The 27,314-nt window shown below is 44.4% G+C and overlaps 1 protein-coding gene across 1 annotated transcript in view; it reads right to left on the bottom strand.

Moving 5' to 3' along the window:
- The window catches only part of FER1L6 (fer-1 like family member 6), a 777,028-nt gene extending 753,208 nt beyond the window's left edge, over window positions 1-23,820 (bottom strand). The window contains exon 1 of the mRNA XM_078686795.1: window positions 23,680-23,820. Coding sequence (XP_078542921.1) covers window positions 23,680-23,702 — 23 coding nt within the window. The 5' untranslated portion in view covers window positions 23,703-23,820. The remainder of the gene's footprint in view (window positions 1-23,679) is intronic.
- Between the last annotated feature and the right edge of the window lie 3,494 nt (window positions 23,821-27,314).

A 27,314-nucleotide genomic window follows, 5' to 3' on the forward strand; every position in this document is an offset into this window, starting at 1 on the left:
AGAGGCAGTAAAAATAACGGGAGTGAAAGAAAGCTGGATAAGCACAGAGAACGCTAACTAGGGAGAGGAAGAAAGAAGTTGAGGGTGGGAAAGGAGGTGAAAGAGAAGTGGAGGAACCATTGAAAAGGGATGGAGATGGAGGGAGGACGTGCAAGACAATAAACTACTCATTTGGCTGACGATCAGCCCAAATATCTCCAGCTGACAGATTTGAATCTCAGCAGAGTGGGCTCAGTCTTTCATCCTACTGAAGCCAATAAGATGATTACCATTGAGAATGATAATGGCACCCGCTGTGTCACGAGGCAATGCCATTGATGGTTCGTGCTAGATAAATTGCCTTATTGCATGGATGCATCTGTGCCTTTTTTGCTTCACAGCCTAAATATATATGTGATATTGTCCCTAATACAAGTCCCCTGATACCAGACCCATTTTTCATTCCATTTCCTCATCCCATGCACCTCGCACTGCGCCCATAAACAGTCCACAATTTTCAGCCTCAGTTTATCTACCACTTCTACTGACAGCCATATTTCCTGCCACAATAAATCCCAAACCGCCCACAGTACCAGTTCTCCATTGTCAATCTCTCCCCATCGCCTTCTTTAGCATTAAGTCATCCAATGCCCACCCTCTGCCCAATTACCACTCCCCCCATCCCCGCTTCTCCCAGTTTGGCTTTTCCAGCCTTCATTTACCCCGCTTCCCCTGACCTACGCCACCAATGGGATATATCAACACATAAAGTATACCACAAGCCCTGACACTAATATAATTCACAGACCTCCTGGAAAATAGAAATCCTTCCTGTTTCAGTAAAAGATGCTGCCTTGGTAACACCTTTCCCCACGTCTGGGCATGCACATCAGTTTCAAATCACACCAGTGCATTTTTCCTACAGAAGAAATAGCGCCCACTGTAAAAAGCGTAAAGACCAGAGCTAAATTGTAACTGATTGTTGTAATAAATAACAACCATTAGGTGAATCTTCGCTTGCCAACGTCATTTCATGAGTGACATACAGCTGCATTGGCCAAACTCAAGCATGAGGGGCCGAGGTGGGCTCGATGAAGGTTTGCTTGGGAGCGGGAAAGAATTATTTGTTTGTTTTTGCCTGGGTGATGTTTTACAGAGTTTGTTCATTTGCTGTTCTCTACCCCCCAAGAAGCTGTTGTATTACTTTTTGCATGTTCACTTTGCTTACATCAATCTTGGAGCTGCACCTCTGGAAAGAGTTGGGTCACTGAGGCTCTCTAGGAAACGACTGCAATATCCAGTTTAGAGAAAGGAAAATCAGAAATGCTGTTTGCTTTAGAATGCGCCTCGAGGAAGGGCAAAGAGGTGCAACAGCAACTAGGAGCGGAAAATATTGTATTGTATTGTATTGTGATTGCATTCATTTAGCGCTTACCACCCCTGACGAGGTGTCAAAGCGCTTTTTTGGCGAATAGCACGCTACTCCTGAACCCTTAAAAGGTTAGTGGAGAAATTAGTATAGTGAAATAGGAAATTAATATGAGCTGTGGATATGTTAGTCTGTTATTTGGATTGAGAAGAATAGAAGAGGGATAGAGGAGGGAAAAGGTTTGCATTTATATAGTGCTTGCGAGCCCTGATGAGGCATCGAAGCGCTTCTAGGCGAGCACCACGCTACTCAGGAAACAAAAAGCTTTAGTGGTGAATTAGTCTGGGAATATGAAATTTGGGTAGTGGACATGTTAGTCTGTTATATGGATTAAAAAGGATAGTGGAAGGATGGAAGAGGGAAGAGTTTGCATTTATATAGCGCTTGCTACCCTTGATGAGGCGTTCAAGCGCGCTACTCCAGAATCCAAACTGGATAAGTGGGGAAATAGGCTGCTGCCATGCCAACGGGCTATTTCTTTAAATTGAACTTGAAATGAAAAATATCACCAGGATTACCAAAGCATGTCCTGGATTTTCAACAAACGTTTGTATACGAGCATTTTACTTCTTTTTGCGCGAGGGATCATTTGTAAAAGAGACCTGGACATGGCATGGTACCAGCAATGTAAATGTAAGGTCTGGAGCCACTGGGAATGAAATGTTCATGGCACCGTGCAATAAATAATAGGATTCTTGGAGTGAAATGTTGGAAGCACACAGAAGTATGTCAGGACACAATGGTGGTTAAATTAAGGGGGCAGCAATAAATAGAAATATAAGTGGCACTGTATACCTTGAACTCTGGTGAACCTGGTCGTCGGCCCACTCTCGGGCCATCAGTGGTGTGCGTGTTTTGAGGGGACTCATTCAAAACCTACAGCTCTGTGGAGAACATCTGGAGTGATTGTGGGGTGTCGGTGTCACAAGGACAGCCTATGTGGCAGCGTGGAGCACTGCCTATTTTCTTGAAACGTTGGAGGCACTGGCTGCATTCATGAGTGGTGCACAAGGAAAGATAAGATGGAGGCCCAGCCTGCATTCATTAAACCATTGAGACACTGGCTGTGTTCATTATTGGCAGTGTATAATGCTAGAGGACATTAGCTTACCTTTTTGGTAACATCAGAATGGTGGTGCAAGGTGATTGTTCTGTTATTCAACTAATCAATATGCTTCTAAATATCTCACTTGCCACCATTTGTTCTTAAACTTCATTCGACAAACGTTCACCACAACTATGAAGAATTGCAGCCTCCTACCACAGTGGCACCTTAAATGCTTCCCTGTGAAGCAGATTACCAAGCAAAATGATCATATTAAGTTCAATGCACTTGTTACTTGTGGTCCAGCAACTGGGCCAGTTCTGAGTATGGGTATACACTATGTAAGTTCGAATTTTGGGGTCCATTACGATGGCGGGCGGACTTTGTCTGCCTGCCACCGTAACGGTACACGGGACCGACCGCCAGAGGTGCGACGGTCCCGCCATGGCAATTAGGATACCACCGCCACCGTGGCGGTGGCATCCCTCATATATTGCATTGTAGCGGGCGGTGCTTTAGGCAGCACCCGCCACAATGCAATATATGCATGTTGTGCATTGGCATGCACAACGTAACAGGCACCACGTGGTGCCTGCCACCTTATGTATGCCAATGTTGGTGGTGGGGGTTACCATAGGTACCCCCCAAGTGCATCCCCCAATCCCCCACCCCCTGGGGGCCCGCAACGGGCCCTCAAAGTAAACACTGCATGCCTTTTCAAGACGGAGTCTCCGCCATGGAACGGCATTAAACCGCCAACATCATAATATGGATGGCGGTGCCTGCATATTGCAAGCCTTTTCCGCCCTGTGTACCGGCGGTAAAGTGTCGGGCGGTCTTTCAGTCTGCCGCGGTACCCCCCTGCCATGCTCATATGGCGGGGGACAAAAGGCCGTCTGGCAGGGTGTTTTGGAGGGCATATCACCACCGCCGGTTGGGCGGTGGCCATCCGCCCGCCATGCTAATGGGCCCCTTTGTTCACCATTTCATTAAATCTGCATGTGTTTCTCATCGCCATCAGCAGGGTGGAGATCCCTGCAATGTGAACACCTCACTGATACATTTTCACAAATAATGAAAGAAAGACTGCAAAGAAGAGGTTGTGAGCCTCCAAGGTGGGGTGGTAAAACCCACGCTACTGAGGCCACTGAGGCGCTTTACCAACAACATAAATAAAAGACTGGGACCTGGCAGAATGGAGCTCAAACAAAGAATCCTAAAATCAGTTGCAAAGACTCACAAACAGATGTCATAAGTTGCCATTTTAGAGGAATCATTTTACAAGGTTTTGACCCGGGGCGCATGTGGGGCAAAGCGGCGCAAAGCATTGCGATGATTTACTTACCATTATCAAACCCTGTTGGTGCAGCACAAAGTTGCACAGCACAACATGAACACCCTCACAACCCAAAGTGAATCTGGGCCTCACAGGGCAGTGAAGGGAAGCAGAAGGACGTCTGAGACACAGTGGGGGCCATATAGACTGTCACTAAATTAACCTGTGCCTAACCCTCAGGTAGCCTGCCACAAAAACAGTCAGGCTTAACTTAGAGGCGATGTGTAAAGTATTTATGCAGCTAAAACCAGTAATAAAGTGAAAACACAGCACAAGAAATATCCCACACCAATTTAAAAATTCCATTAAAATATGAGGCCAAAAGGTTAAAATCGAATTCAGTAGAATAGGTTATCAATATTAAAGTTTTTAGGTGAAAATAGCACCTAAAAGCACAAAGCGCCACTTCAAACAGCAGGACAGACCTTCTTCTGAATCTTCCACAAGTCCACAAGTGTTTTGATGAGAGGTTCCGAAGGTGTCACTTTTATCCCCAGTGCCAGCCTGTGGGTTGTGAATGCCCCCTTTGTCTAACCATCCCTCTCTCCTTGATTTGACTTCAAATTGTCTAGTGTAACAAAGGGCAGACAGGCCTAAGTGTGAGTTGCATTTCTCAGTGGCAGGGCAGACAACCCTTAGAAGTCAAGAATGGGGTGTGCAAGCACTGATGCGACCCTGTGAAACTCAGGAAGGCTGAGTACAATACCCCCAGGGACATCCTGCTCAGGAGAGCGGCACCTTGCCCTACAACCAATACAATTTTACCCCAATGTCTGGAAGAAATAGGAAAAACACAACAGGAGAGTCATTCACATTCCTGTGACCCTGGACACTGGATGAAAGGTACATTTGGTTTAGGCAGAAAAACTTTCTAAAAGTGTTTTTTTCAGAATAGTAACGTAAAACCTGACTTTACCATTAAAGAGGATTTTGAATTACAATTCATTTGAGTGGAAGAAGCACTTTTCTATCTGGTCCCAAACTGAAGTCATCATTTATTTAGTGTAATAAGGAAACATAAGCACACATGCCCTCAGTTTTAAATAACATGGACCCTGTCCTAGAAGTGTTTAGAACCTGTTTTGGGGGTGACTTATAAATACTAAAAAAGAAGCGTTAGGCCTGGCTAAGGGTTTATTTTGCCAAGTTGAAATGGCAGTTTCAGGCTGCTGTGACAGGCCTGAGCCCAGTGGCATAGCAAGGGGGAAGGGGCTGGGGGGGCAGTCCATCCCGGGCGGCACAAGTTTTGGGGGCAGCAGCCTCCCCTCTGCCCCTACCTGCTGTCTCGGGTGGCAATCACCAGCATCCCCCCACCCGCTTTTTAGTGCGGTCATCGCAGGGAGGCAATCTGAGGAATTGGCAGCACCCCTCATCCACCCCCACCGGCCTTCAATGCGCCTGCTGCGGTGGGGCAAAGGCAGGGACTCACCAGGGTGGTCAAAGGTCTACCTACGCCACTGCCGGAGCCGTTTATTACAAGGCTACTTCATGGGTGACACAATGACTAGTAGTAACTAAAATCATTGGGGACATGTAGTATCATGTGCTAGGGATATAATTGTAAATTAAATGTACCAAACAGTTGTAGGCCAATTTACCATGTTTAAGGGAGAGAGCACAAGCACTTTACCACGGAAAAAGTGCACAGCATCCTAACAGCCAGCAAAAATAGGTTCTGTAAAGGAAGGAAGAGGATGGAAAAAATCAGGGTGAGCCTGCAAAAAGGGCCAGGTTCAACATCATCCAACATTTTATTGAATTAAGTGCTGCAGATAGACCACTCAGGCCAGTCTTTAGATGTTCAGATTTAACACAAGCTGCGTATAGTCTGCACACATATAAGTGGTAATCTGGAGCTAAGGTAGTAGTGGTTAGCGGTTACTGATAGACAATGAATAGGAAGGAGCCTTGAGGTACTTTACCTCTAGAAGCTTATAATCTGATGTAAAGGAGCCATATTAAATTACTTGGCTGAGGTCAGTTACGAAAGAAGAAATTCAGGCACATAGGATAGTTTGATGCATGCTTATTTGATATGCTGGGTGTTCCAGTAGACTGTCTGATGTAAACCCCTCTTTGATGCACTATTGACTCCATTACTTGGTGGACTCAAGCGTCAGTGAATTCTCTTTATATGCATGGATTCAAGAGACACTATGTTGGGCTATCAAATTTGTGAATCAAGTGCACCGTCCCAACTGCATAAGACTCTAATGAACTTTGCCCCTGACCAGGCGCCTCTGAAATACTATTATTTGCATATCTGTATAGTTATCTTGGTAATGTATTGTACACTGGTTGGCACACTGCATGAGTATTTTTACACTAACCACAAAACACCCTCATTAGTGGTATTGTAAATAGTGTCTATGACTCTAATTTTATCTTAAATTGTGATTTTCTTATTTATCTCATGTGTGCGCTTGTGTGTGAAGAAAAGATTCAATTGATTTCTGCATGTATACAAAGTGAATCCAACAGACCCATCTTTTGTATGATATCATACTTAGCCCAGGGGCTGAGGAACACAGGGTCACCCCATAGTTGATAACTAATTTACAACCACATCATGGTCCCCCTTGTCCAACATCATTTTCAAATCATCGGTATCCAAGATTTCTTCTCATTCCAGGCCCGCTCCTGGGAAAATCCCTTCTTGGGATTGGTCTAGGATTTTGACACGGTGTCCCATTCCATTCTTCTCCAACGCCTGGAAAATATAAGAGTCATTGGCTCTGAATAGGCCTAAATTAGCTCTTTTCTTGCCGAAAGCAGCCAATTGGTCGGGATGTTTTCATTTGCTTCTGACCCAAAACTGATATAGTTCGAAGTCCCTCAGGCCTTTGCCTTGAGCCCTACTCTTTTTAACATCTAAATGACCGCACTGGCTTCACTGGGTGATTCCTTTGGTGTCCGAACAGAATCATATGCAGATGACAAGCAACTCCTTCATAATGTAGACAAAAATTCAGCAAATGATTTTAGCAGGTGTGGGAACTCACTGACGACTCTTCTAATGGATGCAGACTAGCAATTTACAATGTAATGCTAGTAAAACAGAGATTTTGCTACTTGGCTCTCCACCCCCTTTGGGCTGAGGGTTGAAGGCCGGGCCGATCTATATTTCTCCCCCACCCACTTCTGCCACAGTAGTTTGTAATTTAGGGTTTAAGTCTGATGGTCAGCTATCCTTTGGCCCACAGGTGGCATCCGTGGTGGGCTCTCGTTTTGGACTACTAATATCAGTAAAGACATTTTTGCATTTAATCCGTGCACAGGCTTAAAAAACAGTCATAGATAACCTTATCAGCTCCCGTCTTGATTATGCCAGTACCCTCTACATCCTTCTTCCCGCCACCCTGCTGAAGAGGCTACAGTTGGTGTAAATTGCAGCTGCCCGGATACAATTAGAAGTTCACAGTCAGTCACACATTCGTCCATATCAAAAGGAACTTCACAGGCTGTCCATTGTTTAAAGGTCTCACGCTGGCCCATCGAACTTTCTACTAGTCCAGTCCGAGGTACCTGTCTGCTAGGTTCACCCATTAACACCCTGCAATAATCATCCACTCCTCTGGAGAAGGGTTGGCTGTTGTACATCGAATCAGAAGAAAGAGATTGGGTGGTTCGTCTTACTCATGTCTTGCAGTTCGGGCTTGGAATGCCTTTCCTTTGGATTTTACTTTATTTGCTGAAAACTGCTTTTGGTGTAATCAACATGGCTGTTCCAAACCACTTTTTAGTATTTTTTTGTGTAACTAGCTGTCTTTTTTGACATAGCGCCGGACATTTTTCGAGTAGCCATGCACTTATAAATCTTGATTGATTGATTGAAGATGTGTTTGACTCTACTAAATCCTGCAGTGGTTCCACTATCACTTTCTCCAACAATTGTGTCAGGTAGGGGAATATGAGGCAATAGTTTACCTAGTTCGTTAAATCAACACCCCATTTTTAATCGGGGTTGAATTATGGCTTTCTTTAGACAGCTGAATGCAAAGAGGAATTTATGATATTAGAAATGTATGGCACTACTTCCCCAGAAACCTCATTTAAAATATGGTCTGGGCAGATGTCTGTCCGAGAACCATCTGTGTTGCTGAGACGAATGTGGCTTTTAAATTCCTTCTTATAGAGAGTCTTGAATCCAATAGCTTATTCAGGTTATTTTCAATTTAGAAATGTCTTTGACACCTTAGATAGTTCTGTAGTAACTGTATTCCCAATCCTATGAACATGAGAACCTGTACCATATTTCTAACAGCCTCTTTATTCACTGTACGTATTTGGCTATGGTCTTTACTTTTTATTCTGCCCCATCTTTTCAATCTGGGACACTACTTGCCAGTTTGGTTTGCAATGTGTACCTTAAAAATAATTCAAAATAACACCTTGAAACACAAACACAAAAATTATCTCGATCAGATATAGAAAGTGCCCAAGTAGCTTGGCAAGACTCGTGGGATAAGTACAAGTTTCAGAACGTTTCTACCTGTGCTATAAACTGTGGTTAGGTAAAAATACTAATGAATTGTCAATGATCCTACCAACATAACCACTGCTGACTCTTCTCTGATTCCTGAAGATCTTCTAGTCTGTTAGATAGATCTTGAGTGGGAATTAGTTTAGTAACTTGAGCAGTCAGTTTAGTCACATGTTTGATGGTGGAAACAATCATGGATGATGGAACTAATTCCAAAAGGAAAAAATCTAAAAAAACTAAAGAAATCCTAGAATAACAGATAAGATGTTGGGTTCCCTAAATCCTAGGGGAATCCATTTTGTGACTATGAATAACAGGAACTCAACTTTAATAAAAAGTTTTACATAGTAGAGTAATTAACATTGCACATTTTGGTGGGGATCGCCGGGGAGGATAGGGGGGGTCAACTCATGATCTTAGGCACCCAAAAAAGGCATTGATCAAAACTGCCCATTATCTGTCAAAGGATTATTGTGGGATTCAGATAATGGTATTTACAAATTGTTCCTCTCCAATGACGAACTCCAAGCTGACTCTTTTCCCAAAAGCACAAAAGAAGAAACTTAATCAATAACATTAAGCCCCATATTACAGACAATGTCCGCTGCCCTGGTCTACATCACAGCACACCTTTCAGTGGGTAGGTAATGCTCAGACTCAGTTAGTGCCCCCTGTCACAGTGAATCTGCTGTGTGGGCAAGAACCAGGCCTGCACTGGGAGAAGCGCATTAGTGGACCACGTTTGAAGCTGCAGGTCCGTCTTTAACTATGGAAGTTGCAATCCGACCTACATTTTGAAATGGGACTGAGTTAACCCTGCTGGAGTGTGCAGTGAGTGGTGCAGTGAGTGATGGCAGCGACCTATAGGACGATGCCTGGAGTTTCCTCTGAACCCTATTTCTTTACTTTTTACGGTTGTCCTCAGGGGGGGCGGAGCAATGGATTGTGTTCGCCTCCATGTGGCACACAATCAGTGTGCTACCTAAAGGCCCGGTTGCTGCTGGGCTGTCTTCTATAATATGGGGCAGGTACATAGACAAATGATTCCCTTATTTGCCTGTGGCCATGACCCCATGCAAATGAGGGTACATCCTCTTGAGACCACACCGGAGCACATTAAGTGCCAGCATGAACTGCATTACAGAAGGGGCTTTGCAAGCATCTGGGCCCCTTCTGTGACACCAAAGTACCCTAAGGGTGCAAACAGCAGGCACACAGTCCTGTGGTTCCACTAGAGCACTTTCAATAATACGGCAGTGGAACCTCTGGGAATGGGAGCCTCACCAGTTAAGAAATACAACTTCCCCTGGATGAATAAGATAGCACCAACACTTTTACCTACTGGCATACCATACTCACTATGCTGACACTTTTTGCACAATCAATTTGTTAAAAAAAAGTGTCAAATAAATACCCCAAATTGAAATGTAGCGCTCAAAATTGTTTTTATTATTTACTGGTCAACAGTGCCCTATTCCTTTGGACAGTGGGGCCACCTCTCTGGTTTAATTACTAGACTCACCAGTTAGCCTTTACCCTGTCTCCTTTCTTCCCAGTTAAAACTTAATTTGAAAATGAACTCTTGCAGACAGGGTTTGATTTCCTCCCTGCCCTTTGTCTAAACATACTAACATGTGAACCCATATTCCTAAAAGCCTCTTTGTGCCCTGTGCTCATTTGACTATGGTCTTTGTTTTTTTATAATGCGCTATCTTTCCACTCTGGAACACTACATGCCTGTTTGGTTTGCAGTGTGTACTAAAAATAATTTACAATAACACCTTGAAAGACAAACACAAAATTGATCTCAGATCAGATATGGAAAGTCCTCATGTAGTCTGTCAAGACTCGTGGGAAATGTACAGGTTAAGTTTCAGACAGTTTCTACCTGTGCTACAAATTTTGGTTAGGTAAAAATATTAATGGATGGGTTACTTTGATCTTCCAGCTCCTGTCCGCGTGTTTGGTTCACCAAGCTGGGGTGGTACTGTGTACCCCAGCAACCCTGCCTGCGAGAGGAGAGGTGGGGCTAGAGACTCGAATCACGCTAAAACCACGCCTGGCAGCTTGTAGTGCGGGTTACTTTGATCTTCATGCTCCTCCTACATTGTTGGTTCCCTACGCTGGAAGGGGACTACGTCCCCCAGCAACCCTTGCTGCAAGGAGAGGAGAGGCGGGATGTGAGACTCTCAAATTGCGCTAAAAGAGCGGCTGCCAGCCTGCAGCGCAGGCTACTTTAAACTTCCAGGTCCTGCCCGCATTGTTGGTTCACCGGGCTGGGGTGGCACTGTGTCCCCACACAACACTTCCTGAAAGAGTAGGGTAGGAGAGGTGGGCTAGAGACTCTCAAATCATTCTAAAAGCGTACCCGGCAGCCCGCAGCACGGGATGCGCCCGGGCGAAGACCAGGCCAAGACGGGCCCATATTGGACCGTCATTGGCCGGAAGAGGCTGCGCCACTTTATTTGATCCTTTAGCTGGCAGCATCCCGCAGTGAGTCGTTTTCCAATCTTTCATTCCCCAGCCACTGAATATGATCATGGGGAAACGTAAGATGGCAACAGGGAAAGATACTGCTGCAACCAATTCTAATATTGGCATGACCCTGAACTCTTTTCTGGTACGGACTGTCAGTGTAGTGTCAAAGGAAACCGAGTTAGCAGAAAGATGGCTGTCCCTTGAGCTGGAGGAAAATCCAAGCTTTGTTACCTAAGGGCTGAGTTCTTCACAATCGGACTCTACTGAGGCAGACCAAGGAAATAGCACAAATACATCGCTCCTTGAGGACATTGAATCTGTGTTAGTGGTGCTGATGAAGGAGGACCTGTATCTCGGGTGCACCTCAAAAGTCTTAGAAGGGGTCTGTATTGTTGTAAGCTGAAGGTATCTAGAGCAGTAGCACGGACGGATAAAATCCAGCAATAGGTGCGCGGCTGAGGGAGTCCTTGATTTGTTGTCTGTTGTCCTATTGGGGTATTTCTATCGCTCATTCATTCCCAACGGGCAGGGAGAAAGGGCTGGCCTTTTGTCTTGCCCTGTGCAGATTTAATGGGGGTTCCTGGGATCCTGACTTACTTGACCTGCATGTTGTTTGCCTAAGGGGGCACTGTTTTCACAAAGATGGGCTTGTTGGATTTATGCGTAATATTGTTTCTTTACCTCCCAAAAAGCTGACTGTTACCTGATTGTAGAAGGGTGGTTCATGCCCCGGTTGATATCTGGTCCCATAATCAGGTCATTGTGCCCTCAACTTCTTGAGAAACAGGCTTTTTTAATGTGGGCCCCACGTATAGAGTAGGTTGCAGGTCTAACTTCTCCAATTTAAGAAATACTAATATTGGTGGCAGGATATGGTCATTACAAGAGTGCTTGTTGGGCTTGGTAATGCAGAAGAGGCATTGGCACTTTTTCCCAGCACAGAGGAACCCCCGTTGAACCAGAAGGAACCCCCGTCAACCAAAGATAGCTCTCCTGTACAGTGTACAAAGGGTTTACGGCCCCTCTCTTGGAATGTGGGAAGACTTCAATCCAAACTATTCAATAAGGATGGGGGGACATTTAGTCCTTGTATCAACTGCAGTTGGGAATGTACATGCCAAGGAATTGTTTTCTAACCCCTTTTATCAACTATTGAAAATATCTTACCCTAAAGAGTTTAACATCATTTTAATACAGTTTTATTATAACTTTTATGTGACTCAACCAGTCGATGACTTGGAGCTCATTCTTTCTGGGTCAAGAGTCCAACAGTATTTCCCTTTTATGAGTGGGTGATTTTGACATAACCAAAAGTAGTTTCAGCGGGAATAATGTTTGTAGAATCACTAATGGGCAGGGCGACCCTGTTGCCCATTTTTCGCACTCTACATATGCAGAAGCACTAATAATACTGATCAATAACTTGTCCTCTTCGATGGAGTTAAGGGCTGATACTTCTGTGAATACTACAACTTTTGTAGGGAGGGTCAATGGCAGTATTATTGATTACATTTTAGTGTCATATGACCTGATCCCGTTGTTGAAAAATCACACTGTCGTCCCTCCCCTTGCAGTGATCACCATCCTATTATCATTACTCTTGTCTTTGCACATCTATCCCCTTCTACTCCCAGAAATAATCAGTTTCTAATCAATACCTCCAACAAAGGGGTTCGCATAAAATGGCAAAATATTAATCCTAATAAAAATGTCTTAGATATGGTTAGCAACAATGATGCAGCTATTTTAAGTTGTCTCAGAGAAAATTGTGACCCAGTTAGTATATGTGACAACTTTACTAAGATCTGCAAATCAATCTGTGATATGTTACTGATGGATAATCCTTGGACGACTAATTCTGCTCACGCATGGTTAATTCAAAATGCAAAAACACTTATAAAGTTTTCAAAAATGTAGTTTGCATAATCCCATGAGACCCAATGGTGGTGAGTGTAGCTAGAAGAAATTACAAAGCAGCTATTGTAAAAAGAAATGTTAAAATAGGAGCTAATGCTTGGGATGACTTAGAATGTTCTGCTACTAAGAAAGATAATAGGGGCCTTTGGGAAATTGTGAACAGGCTCTTTTTTTACCAAAAAATCTCCCTCAGGGATAGACTGTCACATGATGGTTCATGAATAAGTTTACCATTTCACAAAAATATTTAAGTCAGAGATTTTCGAAATAATGCCAACATTGCTAGCTGGCTCCACTGCCACGCCTACGACCCTAGTAGAATTTAGCAAAACTATTTCAGTGGCGCAAGTGCGAGCAGCTATTTTGTGATCCACAATAGGAAAGGTATCAGACCCAGATGGGGTTCCAGGGGACATCTTCAAACATAACATAGAATTCTGAGCCTCTCTGATTACAAATGTCTTTATGGCCTTTATAACTGGGGGGCCAACGGAGTCTTGGAGGCAGTCAGTTACAGTTCCCATATATAAGAAAGGAGACAAAAGTGCCCCCTCAAATTACCGGCATATCTCGTTGCTCGATTCGTCTGTGAAAATATTTAGTAGGGTGATTCTGGACAAATTGGAAGTCTGAGCGGAAGAAAATTCTTTTTTCAAGGAAGTGCAATATGGGTTTCGCCAAGGTTTGGGCACTACTGAGCATGTGTTAAAGCTAAATATGTCAAGGCCAGAAGAAATGCCATACATTTCGCCTTCATGGACCTCTTGTGCGCCTTTGACCTAGTGGACAAAGACCAACTCTGGGACATTATGGGCCATGCAGGTGTTAACCCTCCTTTACTGAATGTTTTAAAAGGTCTCCATCAAGACACCAACATGGCAGTGTGTTACCCCTAGCTCGGAGACGAGACACCCCCATTTCAAGTCACTTGTGGGGCGAGACAGGACTGTGTTCTTGTCCCCTTTCTATTTTTATTTAAAATTAACGCTCTTGATTCTTTTTTAAGTACTTGTCCTCCTGATGTCCCCAAAACTGGTTCTCGTTCAGTCCCCATAATGCTGTATGCGGATGCCGCTGTGCTCCTAGCTCATACTGCAAATGGTTTGCAAACACTTTTATAGTTCTATGGAGCGGTTTCAAGCTCAAGGCCAATATTAATTAATCTTACATTTTAACTTGTGGCCCAAACAATACCCTCTCAAAAACGTTTTCATTGGAGAAACACCCATTATAAAAGCAATGAACTTTAGTTATTTTGGGTATCTTTTTTAATGCTAATTTGAGCTGGGATCAATTAATCACCCAGAAGTCCCAATCGATGGAGGCAGTGTGTAAAACACTGTTCAGGTTCACAAAAAACGTAGGATGTAAGCCCCCTAAAGAATTGACCATGCTATATGAAAGCAAATGTCTCTCTGCGGGCACATACACAGCTGGTGTGTGGCAGCACGCATCAGTGAAGTCCCATCCGGCAGTAGAGAATAGGTTTTTAAATAGGCTTTTAGTACCTTCCAGATCCACCTTGAGTTTTATATCCCATCATGAATTGGGGTTAGGCTATAAAGAAGACTTGACATCCATCTTGTCATGGGTTAAAATCTGATCCACACCGGAGCTGAGTTTCACATGTAGCATTGCGGAGGATTGTCTAAAACAAAAATCAGTGGCGGTTGGAGAACTTTCAAATAGGTGAGCTATAAGTGGGTACACTGAATGGTCCCAAGCGACCATAGCAACGTGAGTTTGGGGTGCCTTCTACCTTAAGAAAGTAGAAGCCACACAGTGCATTTATGGCTTTTTTTAAATAAATTATTTAACACCTCTAGGATTTAACAAGTGGGTCTACGGAGGAACCACCCAGACTGCAAGATCTGAAACTGTGCTTTTGACTGGCTTTTCCATCAGAAAATAGTACTAACAGAGGTAATTCAACTGCTAGCAGAGGGCAGTGTCTGTGTTGCAGCCTTTTGAAGTTTTAAAAATAAGTCTGTGCAGTGTCAGTAGCTGCTGCTTGATCTTTGATGTGCACAATAAGGAGAGACGGAGAATATTAGAAAGTGCATCCAGTTCATGCACTGTGGGGACAGGACTACAATGTTTCTCTGATTTGCAGAACACAAGCGCTCAGTGGCTCAGCAGGGCCACCCTGCGCCCTAATGCAAGCAAGAAAATGGGTCCTCCCAGCCACAGGCTGGTTTGAAAAAAGCAACTAATTGGAATGAAGAGGCCAGCTCACACTCCATGGCGGTGGTGCTACTGTCCCTTTGCACTATTGTTAGCTGCTCCCAATATGTAAAAGCAGAGCACCAAAGTTTGTTTCCAGCTCATCTGTTTCACATCAATTTCTTCGCATTCTGATATTTGTGCTGATGATTTCACAACAGATCGAGCATACATGCCTAGTGGGAAAAAAGCCAGTCACACAACTATCGGAAAATGTGAAAGCTCTTTAAATGATGCAGCTGTTTCAATGGGTTAGCAGGTTCCACAAGTGCAGCGTAGTCCACGTATGTCTTTAACTTGCACAGAGGCAGGGCTTTAAATAAATCAAAACGTACCTTCGACGATCCAGTCCCGCGTTGCGTCAGTCCTCCTCACATGGAGCAGCTGCAGGCAGCCTCCCTCCCCTCCCATCAGCCAATCACAATGCTGCAATGTCAGCGTTGTGATTGGCTAGGACACCGTCCGCACAGGCGTCTATGAGGAAGCCGTTTTCGCCATGCAGACAGCATGCAGCGAACATGGAGAAAACGGGAAAGTGTTCATGGCTGGTGTGGTTGGCCCTGGGGCTGACCAAACAGCCATCACCCACAACATTGTGCTAGCCAGTCCTCCCGGACCCGCAACCAACAAAACCCTTCTTCTGCTTTCTCACAGTGCGAGAAGCAGAAACATTAAATGGCAGTTATACCATTTTATGTTTCTGCTTCTGGCACTGCGAGAAAGCAGGGGTGTGACGCTCTGACACCCACATGAAGGAGTCGCTCCTGAGTAACGTACTAGCTATTCCTTGGATTAACTGTTTTAAGGAGTCTCTTTGAGACTACAGATAAGATTAGCCTACTTACCAAGGTTCTGCTAAAGGAAACGTACGTAGCCCACAAAGAAAAGTTGAGATTCATGAAAGCTCTTGATATGTTCAGAGAGTATAATTGTATATACTACTCTTAACTTTTAATGGCATGAAGCCGTACTTCACGTGAATAACGGCACCAGAACACAGGTTTTATTTAACAAGGTTTAGAGCCAACATGATCCACTTTTTTGTGGCTTTTGCTGTTACTGGGTCCTGGCTTGCACTATTACCATGTTGCCCTTGTGAGGGAGTTCCTAACCAGTCAACTAAGCATTTTGTGTTATTTTGCACTTTGTTCTCTGATTTCAGAACTCGGTTTTATGCCCTATTTAAGTGGACAATGTCTTAAGACAAACCAAGTGTGTCTATTGGCCTTACAATGCCTTGAGCCTCAAACTATTTGTTACGCGTTTTTGAATTTTATCATTCAGGAGCTGAATTTAAGGAAAAAGCATGCCACATGATTTATTTATGGTGTTTGCTATATCAGTGAAGTATATGCTACTAACTAAACTTTTATGATAGTGACCTGCTGTGATTTTTATATGTGTTTTTAAATATGTACTTTTATGATCGTATACTTGACCGAATAAAGATTTAATTGATTGATTCGAATGAATTGTCAAGGATCATATCAACCACAACCCTGAATGTTATAACAGGCGACAGCCCATTAGCTGTGTATACAGCTGCAAGTGTCCTGCTTATACAACACCATCACCATTGTAAAACAGCTGGGTTGTGCTGTGTTCTGCTGAGTTGGATTAAGGGGAGCTGCAAAGCTTTTTGGTGTATTTAACAGTGCTTCATTTTTGCCGGTGGTTTCCGGTGCTCAGCACCAGCACTTCATTTTCAACACCTGCGCTTGTGACAGCCTTCCACAAGGTGGCGTTGTCTGGCTAATTTAGTGGTGCAAGCTGCAGTGTCCTCCTGACGCAGGTACCCTTGCACCATAGTGCAATGATTTTTTATGTGCAGGAAGGTGCTTCTGCATTATGCAGCAGACATAGAAGTAACAGATCACTATTATGGATTGTTTATGTGCAGAAAGGAACACTTTCCTGCACACAAATCAGGAAGGGACACCTTCCTGCACATAAACTATCATTCCTAGCAACACAGTCACCATTGCACTATGGTGCAAGGGTGACTGTATTGGTGCCAGGCAGATAATACTTGTCCCCCTTGTCATCCCCCCTGTGCTTAAGCCATTCAAGTGGACTCAGATGCACTCAGGTCTACAAGATATAGTTTCACGAGTGGAGCTCCATTTCATCAGATTGCCCATCCCTAACCCCGCTTTCATCATTTACTCACTCACTGGAGCATGGGAGCTGGGATGTCTGAAGATGTTGTTTATTTGGATGCATGAGGTACTGACCAGAAGTCCAGTCACATTCAGCTTATACTTCTGTTTTGGTCGCTATGACGTAATCCAATTTTGGACCCAGAGTACGAGGGTCCTCAGTAGCCTGAGCTCAGACAGGAAATGCTGATGCATTTGGGAGGGAAGAATGAGTGAGTATCACATGTAGTACAGATGTATCTGATGAAGATAATAAGTTTCCTCACTCAAGGTGTTCGGTGTCACTACCACGATTGTCCAAAGCAGTGGGAGGTGCTTCGCATCACTATGTAAACCAACCTCCTTTTGTTGAAAAGTATAAGAAGGCAGCCACTTAAAACAGGGGAACATCATTTAAGCATGAGCTCACAGTAAACCCAATACTATTACACCTGTCGGATTCACTAAAGGGGCAGTTGACTCTCTTGGGGTGTTTCCCACCCTATCTCTCCGTCTGGGCGTACACATGGCAGTTCCTGGACCAGAGGAGACAGAGACTTATGTGGCACAGTCTCTCTGACAGTCTCCCTTTGACATTCATAATGTCCTCAGGAAACTCAACTCAGGACCAAACTAAAAACCCGCATTCCTTGATCCAGCACTGGCTTTCCCCGCATTCCCTCCGGATGTCATATTCTGCTGATAAGATTCTACAGAATATAATTAAGGCTCCCAGATTTCTGTTTTTACTGATTTTTACAGATATATTCAGACAGAAACCAATGTGTTTCCTGCCTGCATTTATTTTTAAGAAATGGAAAAATACAGAAAATTGGGCTTCTTTTGAGTGACTTTTCATACAGTCTTTCATCAATTCCAGGCTTACGGCTGAGCAGATAGTTGGCATGAGGAGTTAAAAAGACAGGATGAGGTTCCTTAAATAACAACATAGGTCAACATCCATTTATTGCATAAAATGTTAATATTTACCAGTGCACATACTGTTATGATATATTTGGGTGCTTAATTTCCTAAAACATTACAGGTATCAAAGTATGAGTGCAAGTTTATTAGTTAAATAAATGTGGAAATATACCAATACACAACTTCATGTATTCACGGAACACAAAATAAATATGGATAAATACTGATAAGAAGGCTAAAAAAGAAATATGGATAAATACAGACAAAATGTTAAAAAAATAAATACCATAAAACCGGGAGCCCTAAATATAATGAGATGCTCCCAACATGTTATCCTATATGGACACAACATGGAGCTGTCACTAGGAGGGAACCTATTACCTTGATTAAACCAATTGTCCTAAATGGCCTGTGTGCTCTTGAGCACCTATGCTTAGCAATGTGCACTATACGAATAAACATAAATATAGCTTTCAAGTCACCCTTAATCTGCAGCCAATGTGGCATTCACCATGTACTTTTATTATTATGTCCTCACCGTGGACCAAATATTTCCACCAACCAAAGAAACATCATTTTGGAACTCTTTGTGTTAACGTGCAATAAGATTTTTGGGCTCACAAACAACATGTAACAAGATGCCACGATTACAAAATCTCTTCCAACCTCTGTCTTTCACGTCCTTTGCCTCTCCTGGTTTCTGTGTTCAGTCGCCCTCCCCTACAGCCTGTGAGCTGTTTATGGAAGTTCACTCTCACACATCTGCGCCCATCACCAATTTGGAGCTAAATATGGTGGTCTTGGTCAAGTGGTGCTGTTAGAATCAGCAATGGCTGAGTTCAGAAAAGTTACGTAATATTCAGACCATCAGATCCTTTTACTGCACTGTGCTTCACTGCAAATTAAAGATGACAACCTCAAGGTGTTGAGGTGGTCCATCTCCCTACAAGGTATGGGCTTTACTGTGGCACACAAAGCTGGGACTGACAATGCTGATGCAGATTACCTTTCCAGGTTTTTCCACTCAGAATATGAAGACTCTTTTGGGAAAGGTTATTCACATTCTCTTTCATTGGGTGGGGGGGGGGGGGTGTAGGATTGTGTCCCTTTTTGACATGGTCACCCCCACGTTTTGCCTGGTGTGCCATGCCTACAGACACAGCATGCAGCCTGGGTAAGTCATCCCTAGAGCAGGTCTCACAGCCATAAGGCAGGGTACACCATACTGCATGTGTGGACATATCTGCATAAAGAGATATTCCCCTGGGCTGGTCAGTACAATTACTGCCAGTACAAGTGACCTGGGAATCCTTTTTAAATACATGTGCTGGATTGGAACTCGTTCTGGCCCTCACACATGACACACACTACTTACTACATTGGTTATTCTAAACAAATACTCTTCTCAATTTATATAGCAAATGCAGTAGCCTCTTATCTGATCACCCTGTAAAATCTGAAAGATGTACCCCCAAGTGGACAAGTAGCAAAACCCAGCTTCATTACTATAAAAACTCTGCAACGCATATTCCCCCACCTGGCATTTCCACACAAGGTCCAGGCTACTATCTCTCTTGTATATTATATTATATATAATATACTTAACAAAGAAGGGAGGTAGAGTATAAAGTAGGATTCCTACTCCACGGGCACTGATAATTAAACAAGAAGAATCCTACTACCTGTGTAAAAGGGAAAAGAAGGGGGGAACACTCAGTGTTGTGTAAAATACCCCTCACACACCAACAGGCCCCTTGGTGTCATGCTTCATCATCGGGGTCTTCGCACCCCGCTAAGGGGATGCGGCACGCTTCGACCTGCGACTACGCGGGAGCGTTGACAATTCAGACTATGTGTGGTGTGTGTTGAGTGCAAGTGAAGGGTTTGGATGTGAGTGGGAGGTGTAGTGATAAGTTTAAAAAGTACCTGGCTAGTGGGTGAAATAAAAAAACTTTATTAAATACCCCTGGCTGGTGCTGTTAAAAAAAGTGCAAAAGAACGAGGTTTTCGGTCTTAATTAGGGACAGAACCTCTGGTGTGCGTCGACATGTTTCGGTACGGGTGTACCTTCTTCAGGACGGGGCACAACTCCCAACCCTACTCACGTTTTTCTAAAGAAAATGGGTTTTATTTTGTTTTTTAAAAAGTGATTACACTCATTAAAGACGGCTACAATGTGCCTACAGCGGTTCTCTGGTACATGTAATTACATGTCTTGTGGTCTTGGTTGGCTATTACCTCATGAGCAAGTCCTGGGCATCAAGGTAGGTAGGTGGATCCACAATGAAATCCGCCTATATTGGCCTCCTTCTACCACCTTGTGCTGCTCCGCCGTCATTCACGGCGGAGCAGCACAAGGTGGTAGAAGGAGGCCAATATAGGCGGATTTCATTGTGGATCCACCTACCTACCTTGATGCCCAGGACTTGCTCATGAGGTAATAGCCAACCAAGACCACAAGACATGTAATTACATGTACCAGAGAACCGCTGTAGGCACATTGTAGCCGTCTTTAATGAGTGTAATCACTTTTTAAAAAACAAAATAAAACCCATTTTCTTTAGAAAAACGTGAGTAGGGTTGGGAGTTGTGCCCCGTCCTGAAGAAGGTACACCCGTACCGAAACATGTCGACGCACACCAGAGGTTCTGTCCCTAATTAAGACCGAAAACCTCGTTCTTTTGCACTTTTTTTAACAGCACCAGCCAGGGGTATTTAATAAAGTTTTTTATTTCACCCACTAGCCAGGTACTTTTTAAACTATATTGGCCTCCTTCTACCACCTTGTGCTGCTCCGCCGTCATTCACGGCGGAGCAGCACAAGGTGGTAGAAGGAGGCCAATATAGGCGGATTTCATTGTGGATCCACCTACCTACCTTGATGCCCAGGACTTGCTCATGAGGTAATAGCCAACCAAGACCACAAGACATGTAATTACATGTACCAGAGAACCGCTGTAGGCACATTGTAGCCGTCTTTAATGAGTGTAATCACTTTTTAAAAAACAAAATAAAACCCATTTTCTTTAGAAAAACGTGAGTAGGGTTGGGAGTTGTGCCCCGTCCTGAAGAAGGTACACCCGTACCGAAACATGTCGACGCACACCAGAGGTTCTGTCCCTAATTAAGACCGAAAACCTCGTTCTTTTGCACTTTTTTTAACAGCACCAGCCAGGGGTATTTAATAAAGTTTTTTATTTCACCCACTAGCCAGGTACTTTTTAAACTTATCACTACACCTCCCACTCACATCCAAACCCTTCACTTACACTCAACACACACCACACATAGTCTGAATTGTCAACGCTCCCGCGTAGTCGCAGGTCGAAGCGTGCCGCATCCCCTTAGCGGGGTGCGAAGACCCCGATGATGAAGCATGACACCAAGGGGCCTGTTGGTGTGTGAGGGGTATTTTACACAACACTGAGTGTTCCCCCCTTCTTTTCCCTTTTACACAGGTAGTAGGATTCTTCTTGTTTAATTACTATCTCTCTTGTTCTGTCTAATCTCAATTATGACAATAGCTATTACCACAGATCATCTTTAACAACTATGAAAAGATTACAACAGATTCAGAACTCTGCTGCCAGACATACATATAAAGCCACAAGCCCACATTTTCCCTGCCTTGAAGGCTCTGCATTGGTTACCGGTTACCAGGAGAACCACATTCAAGTTGCTTTGTATCACTCACAAAGCAATACATGAAACGTAGCCGCTCTTCAACAGGAATAAAATCACCAAATACATTCAGCAAACGGGCCTCCGCTCTAGATGGGCATCTTGCCTCATAGTCCCATCATACAAGAAAACAAAACATAGGTGGCACATCCTTCTCTGTTCAGGCAGCCAAACTATGGAACTGTTCACCCTGGAACACATGATTCAAGGATAACTACCTCATCTTGAGAAGACTACTCAAGAGTTGGCTCTTCCCCACATTACCGCCATACTCAAACATAAATATACACCATATGCCTATGTATATAAGTAGTTTTTGGATTATAAATATGTACATTGATATGTATATTCCTTTGTATAAATGTGTATAATAATCATATTTAGAAATATATAGATATTTGTTAGTTCTGCTTAACAAATGTACATATTACTTGTTGTTATATTATTCAATGTTTAACATGTATGTAGGAAAGTCACTGCATAAATAAGCACATTTTTATCATAACTATCCATCTACAATTGCTTCACTATTGAATACTGTTTTTTATAAAAACAAATAAATTAGCTTAAAGTACAGCAACACTTGAAAGTCAACTTAAATCTAGATAAAGTACCTTACTTATACATATATACCTTCCATGTACTTATGTATTTTTATATTTATTTCTGTACTCCAAATTCAGCATCTCCAATGTACTACCCTATATCTCATCATATACCTCTCTCAATATATCCTCTACCTCCACTCTGACTCATCCCAAAACTCAATCTACTACTTTCTCCAATGCACTACCCTATTTCTCACTGTATGCATCAATCAGTATTACCTCTACCTGCACTCAGACTCCTCCCAAACCCCATTCTACTTCTATTATCCCCAAAATAACCCTTTCTAGAACCTTCCCTCCTCTATCTCTCCTTGCATCCTCTCAAACCTCTTTACTATTATAATCTCCCAAACAAGCCTTTCTAAACCCTTCCCTCTGACTCTTAACGCCTCCCCTCTACTCATCCCAAACCACTTCCTGCTGCTATGATTTCCAAATAAACACTTTCTAGAACCTTCCATCTTCTACCCCTCACCTCTAATCCTGTTTGCGTTCCGGAGTAGTGTGCTATTTGCCGAAAAGTGCTCTGACGCCTCATCAGGGATACCAAACGCTGTATGAATGCAAACCCTTCCGTCTCCTATACCTCCACTATTCTTTTTCAATCCAAATAACAGACTCACATGTCCACGCTTCAAATTAATTTCATATTTCCCTATATTAATTTACCACTAATCCTCTATGGATTCTGGAGTAGTGTGCTACTCGCAGTAAAGCACTTCAGCGCCTTATCATGGGTAGTAAGCGCTATATAAATGCAATTACACAACTTTACTTTCCTAACAGCCACAATTGCAAAGTAATATGTATTTCCAGCTTTGTAACTCAGTCAGCATTAACAATTCGACCGAGCAGAGCATATTTTGAAAACCAGGCAGACATTTAATGAGTTATCCAATATTCTCTAAAATACCATTGTTCAATCGCTTTCGCTTTCAGTTCGTCTTTTATTTCCTGATGTCCTACCTTTCTACCCTTCTTCTTCCTTTGCTCCTTCCTCTTCCTTATCGCTTCTGGTATCCTTCCGTCGTCTCCCCTATTCCCTGAATTCAACATTTACTCCTCTCTAGGTTGTTCTATTTTCAGATTACATAAAGACATTTCTTTCCCCTCTCTGATCTTCGTTTGTTCCCTATTTCTTTTCTTCTTACTGTCTTTATCCTTCCTTTATTTGTTCTCCTGCTATCATGTATGTCTTGCTCTCTCTTTTTCTTCTCATGGTGCTTTTATCCTATCCATGTTTTCTGGTGACATTTTCGCGCCCGTTTCTCAGTTGCTCTCTTTCTACACCTGCCATTCATTGAAACTTTCCTGGAACTTTCATCTCTCCTTCGGTCACACTTTGCTTTCCTGTCACCCTTGCTCTTTCTATCTACTCTCACGCCTCTCCTCCCCAATGACACCAATCCCCCAATAACTGAGCAGAGCGTTACATTACTTTGTCTTGGGGGGCTTCTCCATGGCTGCTGATGCGTCCCTCGTGCCCGGACGTCGCCTCGCCTCAGGCTGCTAGAAGCATGTCCTTCCCTCTGCGCCTCCGAGCGCCGTATGTGCTTATGATTAACCAGCAAGATAGTCTAGAGAGCAGCCAGGGTGTGGTTGTTTGAACACGACATTACATTCACGGGCCACTCTCCTCTCAGTGCCACGGATTCTGCCAGAGAATGTGCCTCACTGTTGTGTACCCGGCTCATTAGCTTAATAGCTTAATATGCGCACTTAGGACTTTATTGTCACTTATCCACTTGTGGCTGGCCTGTTACCCAGGTGATGTACAGTGCATAGGGAAGGTCCCACCATTGTTATTCAATGGGAAAGTTTTACTTTGCATACCGTTGGCATGCTACATATCACATTGCTGTTATATTATGCAATGCCATAAAGCTGTCATGTTTTGTAACATATTATGCTGCGCTAACATTCTATATTGTTGTCCTGTTCTATTGTGTGATAGTATGATATTACGTCACGCTATTCTGTGTTATGCTGTTATGTTATGCTCTTTTACTTTCTGCTCTCTTTTGTTATATTATGTGATGTTACTCTACTCTGTGTTGTACTATATTACGTTGTTTTGCCACATGACCTAATGCTGTGATAAGTTACGTCACATCACACTGTGTCATGACCTTTAGCAGTTGATGCTGCTGATGAAGGTAGAACAGTGAGTGAGAGTGTCTCAGGAGGAGGCTCTGAGGCGAAGACAGCATGAGTAGACAGACAGGTTCCTGCTTTCCCTGGAGGATCTGGAGCTCTGTGTATTTCGGAGGAAAGTTCCAGTTTAGGGCTTTCATTTCATAGCTGCGAGACTCTTTTGTCTGGATTTCACATGGCTGATCATGTGTATGTCATCAATGCCTAGATTATCTGACCTCTGAGAGAGAGAGAGAGAGAGAGAGAGAGAGAGAGAGAGTGAGTGTGTGTGTGGGTGTGCGTGTGTGTGTGTGTGTGTGTGTAATGATGCAACTTACAACCAAAACCTTCTTGTTTCTCTGCTAAGGGGCCGATTCCGATCTCGGTTGGAAAGCACTCCGACCGGGCCGGATCCGGGGTGTTTTCCGACTGATCCGGATTCCTGCAGTCCAACCGAGCGAGTACGATGCGGCCGTATGCTGTCGGACTCGGTTTGGTCGGACTCCCATAGAAGTCAATGGCAGCCGATCGTACGATGCATACATGGGCTTCCATTGTCTGACTGGGTACGTTGCGGGCAAGTGCGCCCCCTACAGTGGGTACCCGTTGGTGCCATCCGCACCGTACCTGCCTGTGTTGGGGAGACCCATGGGTCTCCTCCTGTGTCCGAGTCATGAGACTGCGGGTAACAGGGGGTCCGATGCAGACCCCCAAAGCCCATCTCCTAGAGCTATTGCAAGCCAGAAGCTCCGACTCGATCCGGCTGTCCGAATCGAGCATCGTACTGGCTTGGTCGGAATTCGCCTCCATTGCGCGCCACGGTTAGCTTACGGCTGAGACGTATGGAGCGGTTGAGAACTTTCGGCCCATCTCCCTGCTTCCGTTCCCGGCAAAAGTGACAGAGAAGACCGTCAACAAACAGCTAACCCTCTACCTTGAAGACAACAACATCCTGGACCCCTCCCAATCCGGTTTTCGCAGCAACCACAGCACCGAGACCGCCCTTATCGCCGCCACTGACGACGTCAGGATCCTGATGGACAGAGGAGAAACAGCCGCCCTCATCTTCCTGGACCTATCAGCAGCCTTTGACACAGTCTGCCACCGCACCCTATCAGCACGCCTCCATGACGCAGGAATTCAAGAGAAGGCCCTGGCCTGGACCACATCCTTCCTCACCAGCAGAACCCAGAGCATCCGCCTCCCACCCTTCCGCTCGAAATCCACCGAGATCATCTGCGGCCTCCCACAGGGATCTTCCCTCAGCCCGACGCTGTTCAATATCTACATGGCACCACTCGCCCACGTCGCACGACAACATAACCTCAACATCATCTCCTACGCCGACGACACCCAGCTGATCATATCCCTCACCGAAGACCCCCACACCGCCAAAGGCAACCTCCACAGAGGAATGAAGGCCGTAGCCGACTGGATGAAGGACAGCAGACTGAAGCTGAACTCAGACAAAACGGAGGTCCTCAACCTCGGACCCACCCCTTCAGCCTGGGACGACTCCTGGTGGCCCACATCGCTAGTCGCAGCCCTGGAACCCACAGACCACGCACGCAACCTGGGGATCATCCTCAACTCCACCCTCTCCATGATCAGGCAAGTCAACGCCGTCTCTGCGTCCTGCTTCAACACCCTCCGAATGCTCCGCAGAATCTTCAAATGGATCCCCACCGACACTAGAAAAACCGTCACCCAGGCCCTCATCACCAGCAGACTAGACTACGGGAAAGCCCTCTACTCAGCAACTACAAACAAGCTCCTGAAATGACTACAACGAATCCAGAACGCCTCGGCTCGAATGATCCTCGATGTCCCCCGCCGCAGCCACATCACACCCCACCTGAGAGGCCTGCACTGGCTCCCCGTCAACAAGAGGATCACCTTCAAACTCCTCATCCACGCACACAAAGCACTACACAACACCGGACCCACCTACCTCAACAACCGACTCAGCATCCACACCCCCACCCGAAGCCTCCGCTCTGCCAACCTCGCCCTCGCCACAGTCCCTCGGATCCGGAAAACCACAGCCGGAGGAAGATCCTTCTCCTACCTCGCCGCCAAGACCTGGAACACTCTCCCAACCAATCTACGACAGACTCAGGACCTACTGACCTTCAGAAGACTCCTCAAGACCTGGCTCTTCGACCAGTAGCGCCCCCCCCCCCCCCCAGCGCCTCGAGACCCTCACAGGTATGTAGCGCGCTCTATAAGTGTATTGATTGATTGATTGATTGAAACGATTCGGACGGATATTTCACGCTTGTTCGCATCGTACTTCGACGTCCGGACCCGTGTACGAACCGGACGGAAATTCAGCCCCCGAATCTGATCCGCTAATGCCGAACCCGATTCGGTGCCCTTACGAGCGAGATCGGAATCGGCCCCATGGTGTGTTAATGGAACCAGGTTGACAACCCAAAACAGGAAGATCACTAAGCAACTTGACAGGGAAACACCTATTTATAATTTTTCGGAACACTGAGATGGAGCTGCTATGGAGACAGGGGCTGTATCACATCAAGTGAGCACTGCAAGTACTAATGTAAGACAGTCTCTGATACAGTTCTGGGCTGTCTGGTGGGGTGAACAGTTGGAGCAGCACTATATTTCCACCGTAAACCGAGGTAAATTGTTGCTTGCCAAGGGAACTTTAAAGGCATGTGCTGATTGTAACCACACATGTAACAAAGTATTCAAACAACTACAGTAAATAACAGAACATAAAACAATAACATACAAGAAGCAAAATAACAATACTATTAAAACATGATAGGGCACAATGCAGCACACTGTAAAACTAGAATTGAACACATTGCAATAATGCAGAACAAAAGACAACAGCAAAAGAAAACAACATAATACATCATCGCCACAAAATGTCACGTAATAAATATGCACAAACATTCTTGTCACATATTACCA

Source organism: Lissotriton helveticus, chromosome 4_1 (assembly GCF_964261635.1).
Source record: "Lissotriton helveticus chromosome 4_1, aLisHel1.1, whole genome shotgun sequence".
NCBI lineage: Eukaryota > Metazoa > Chordata > Amphibia > Caudata > Salamandridae > Lissotriton > Lissotriton helveticus.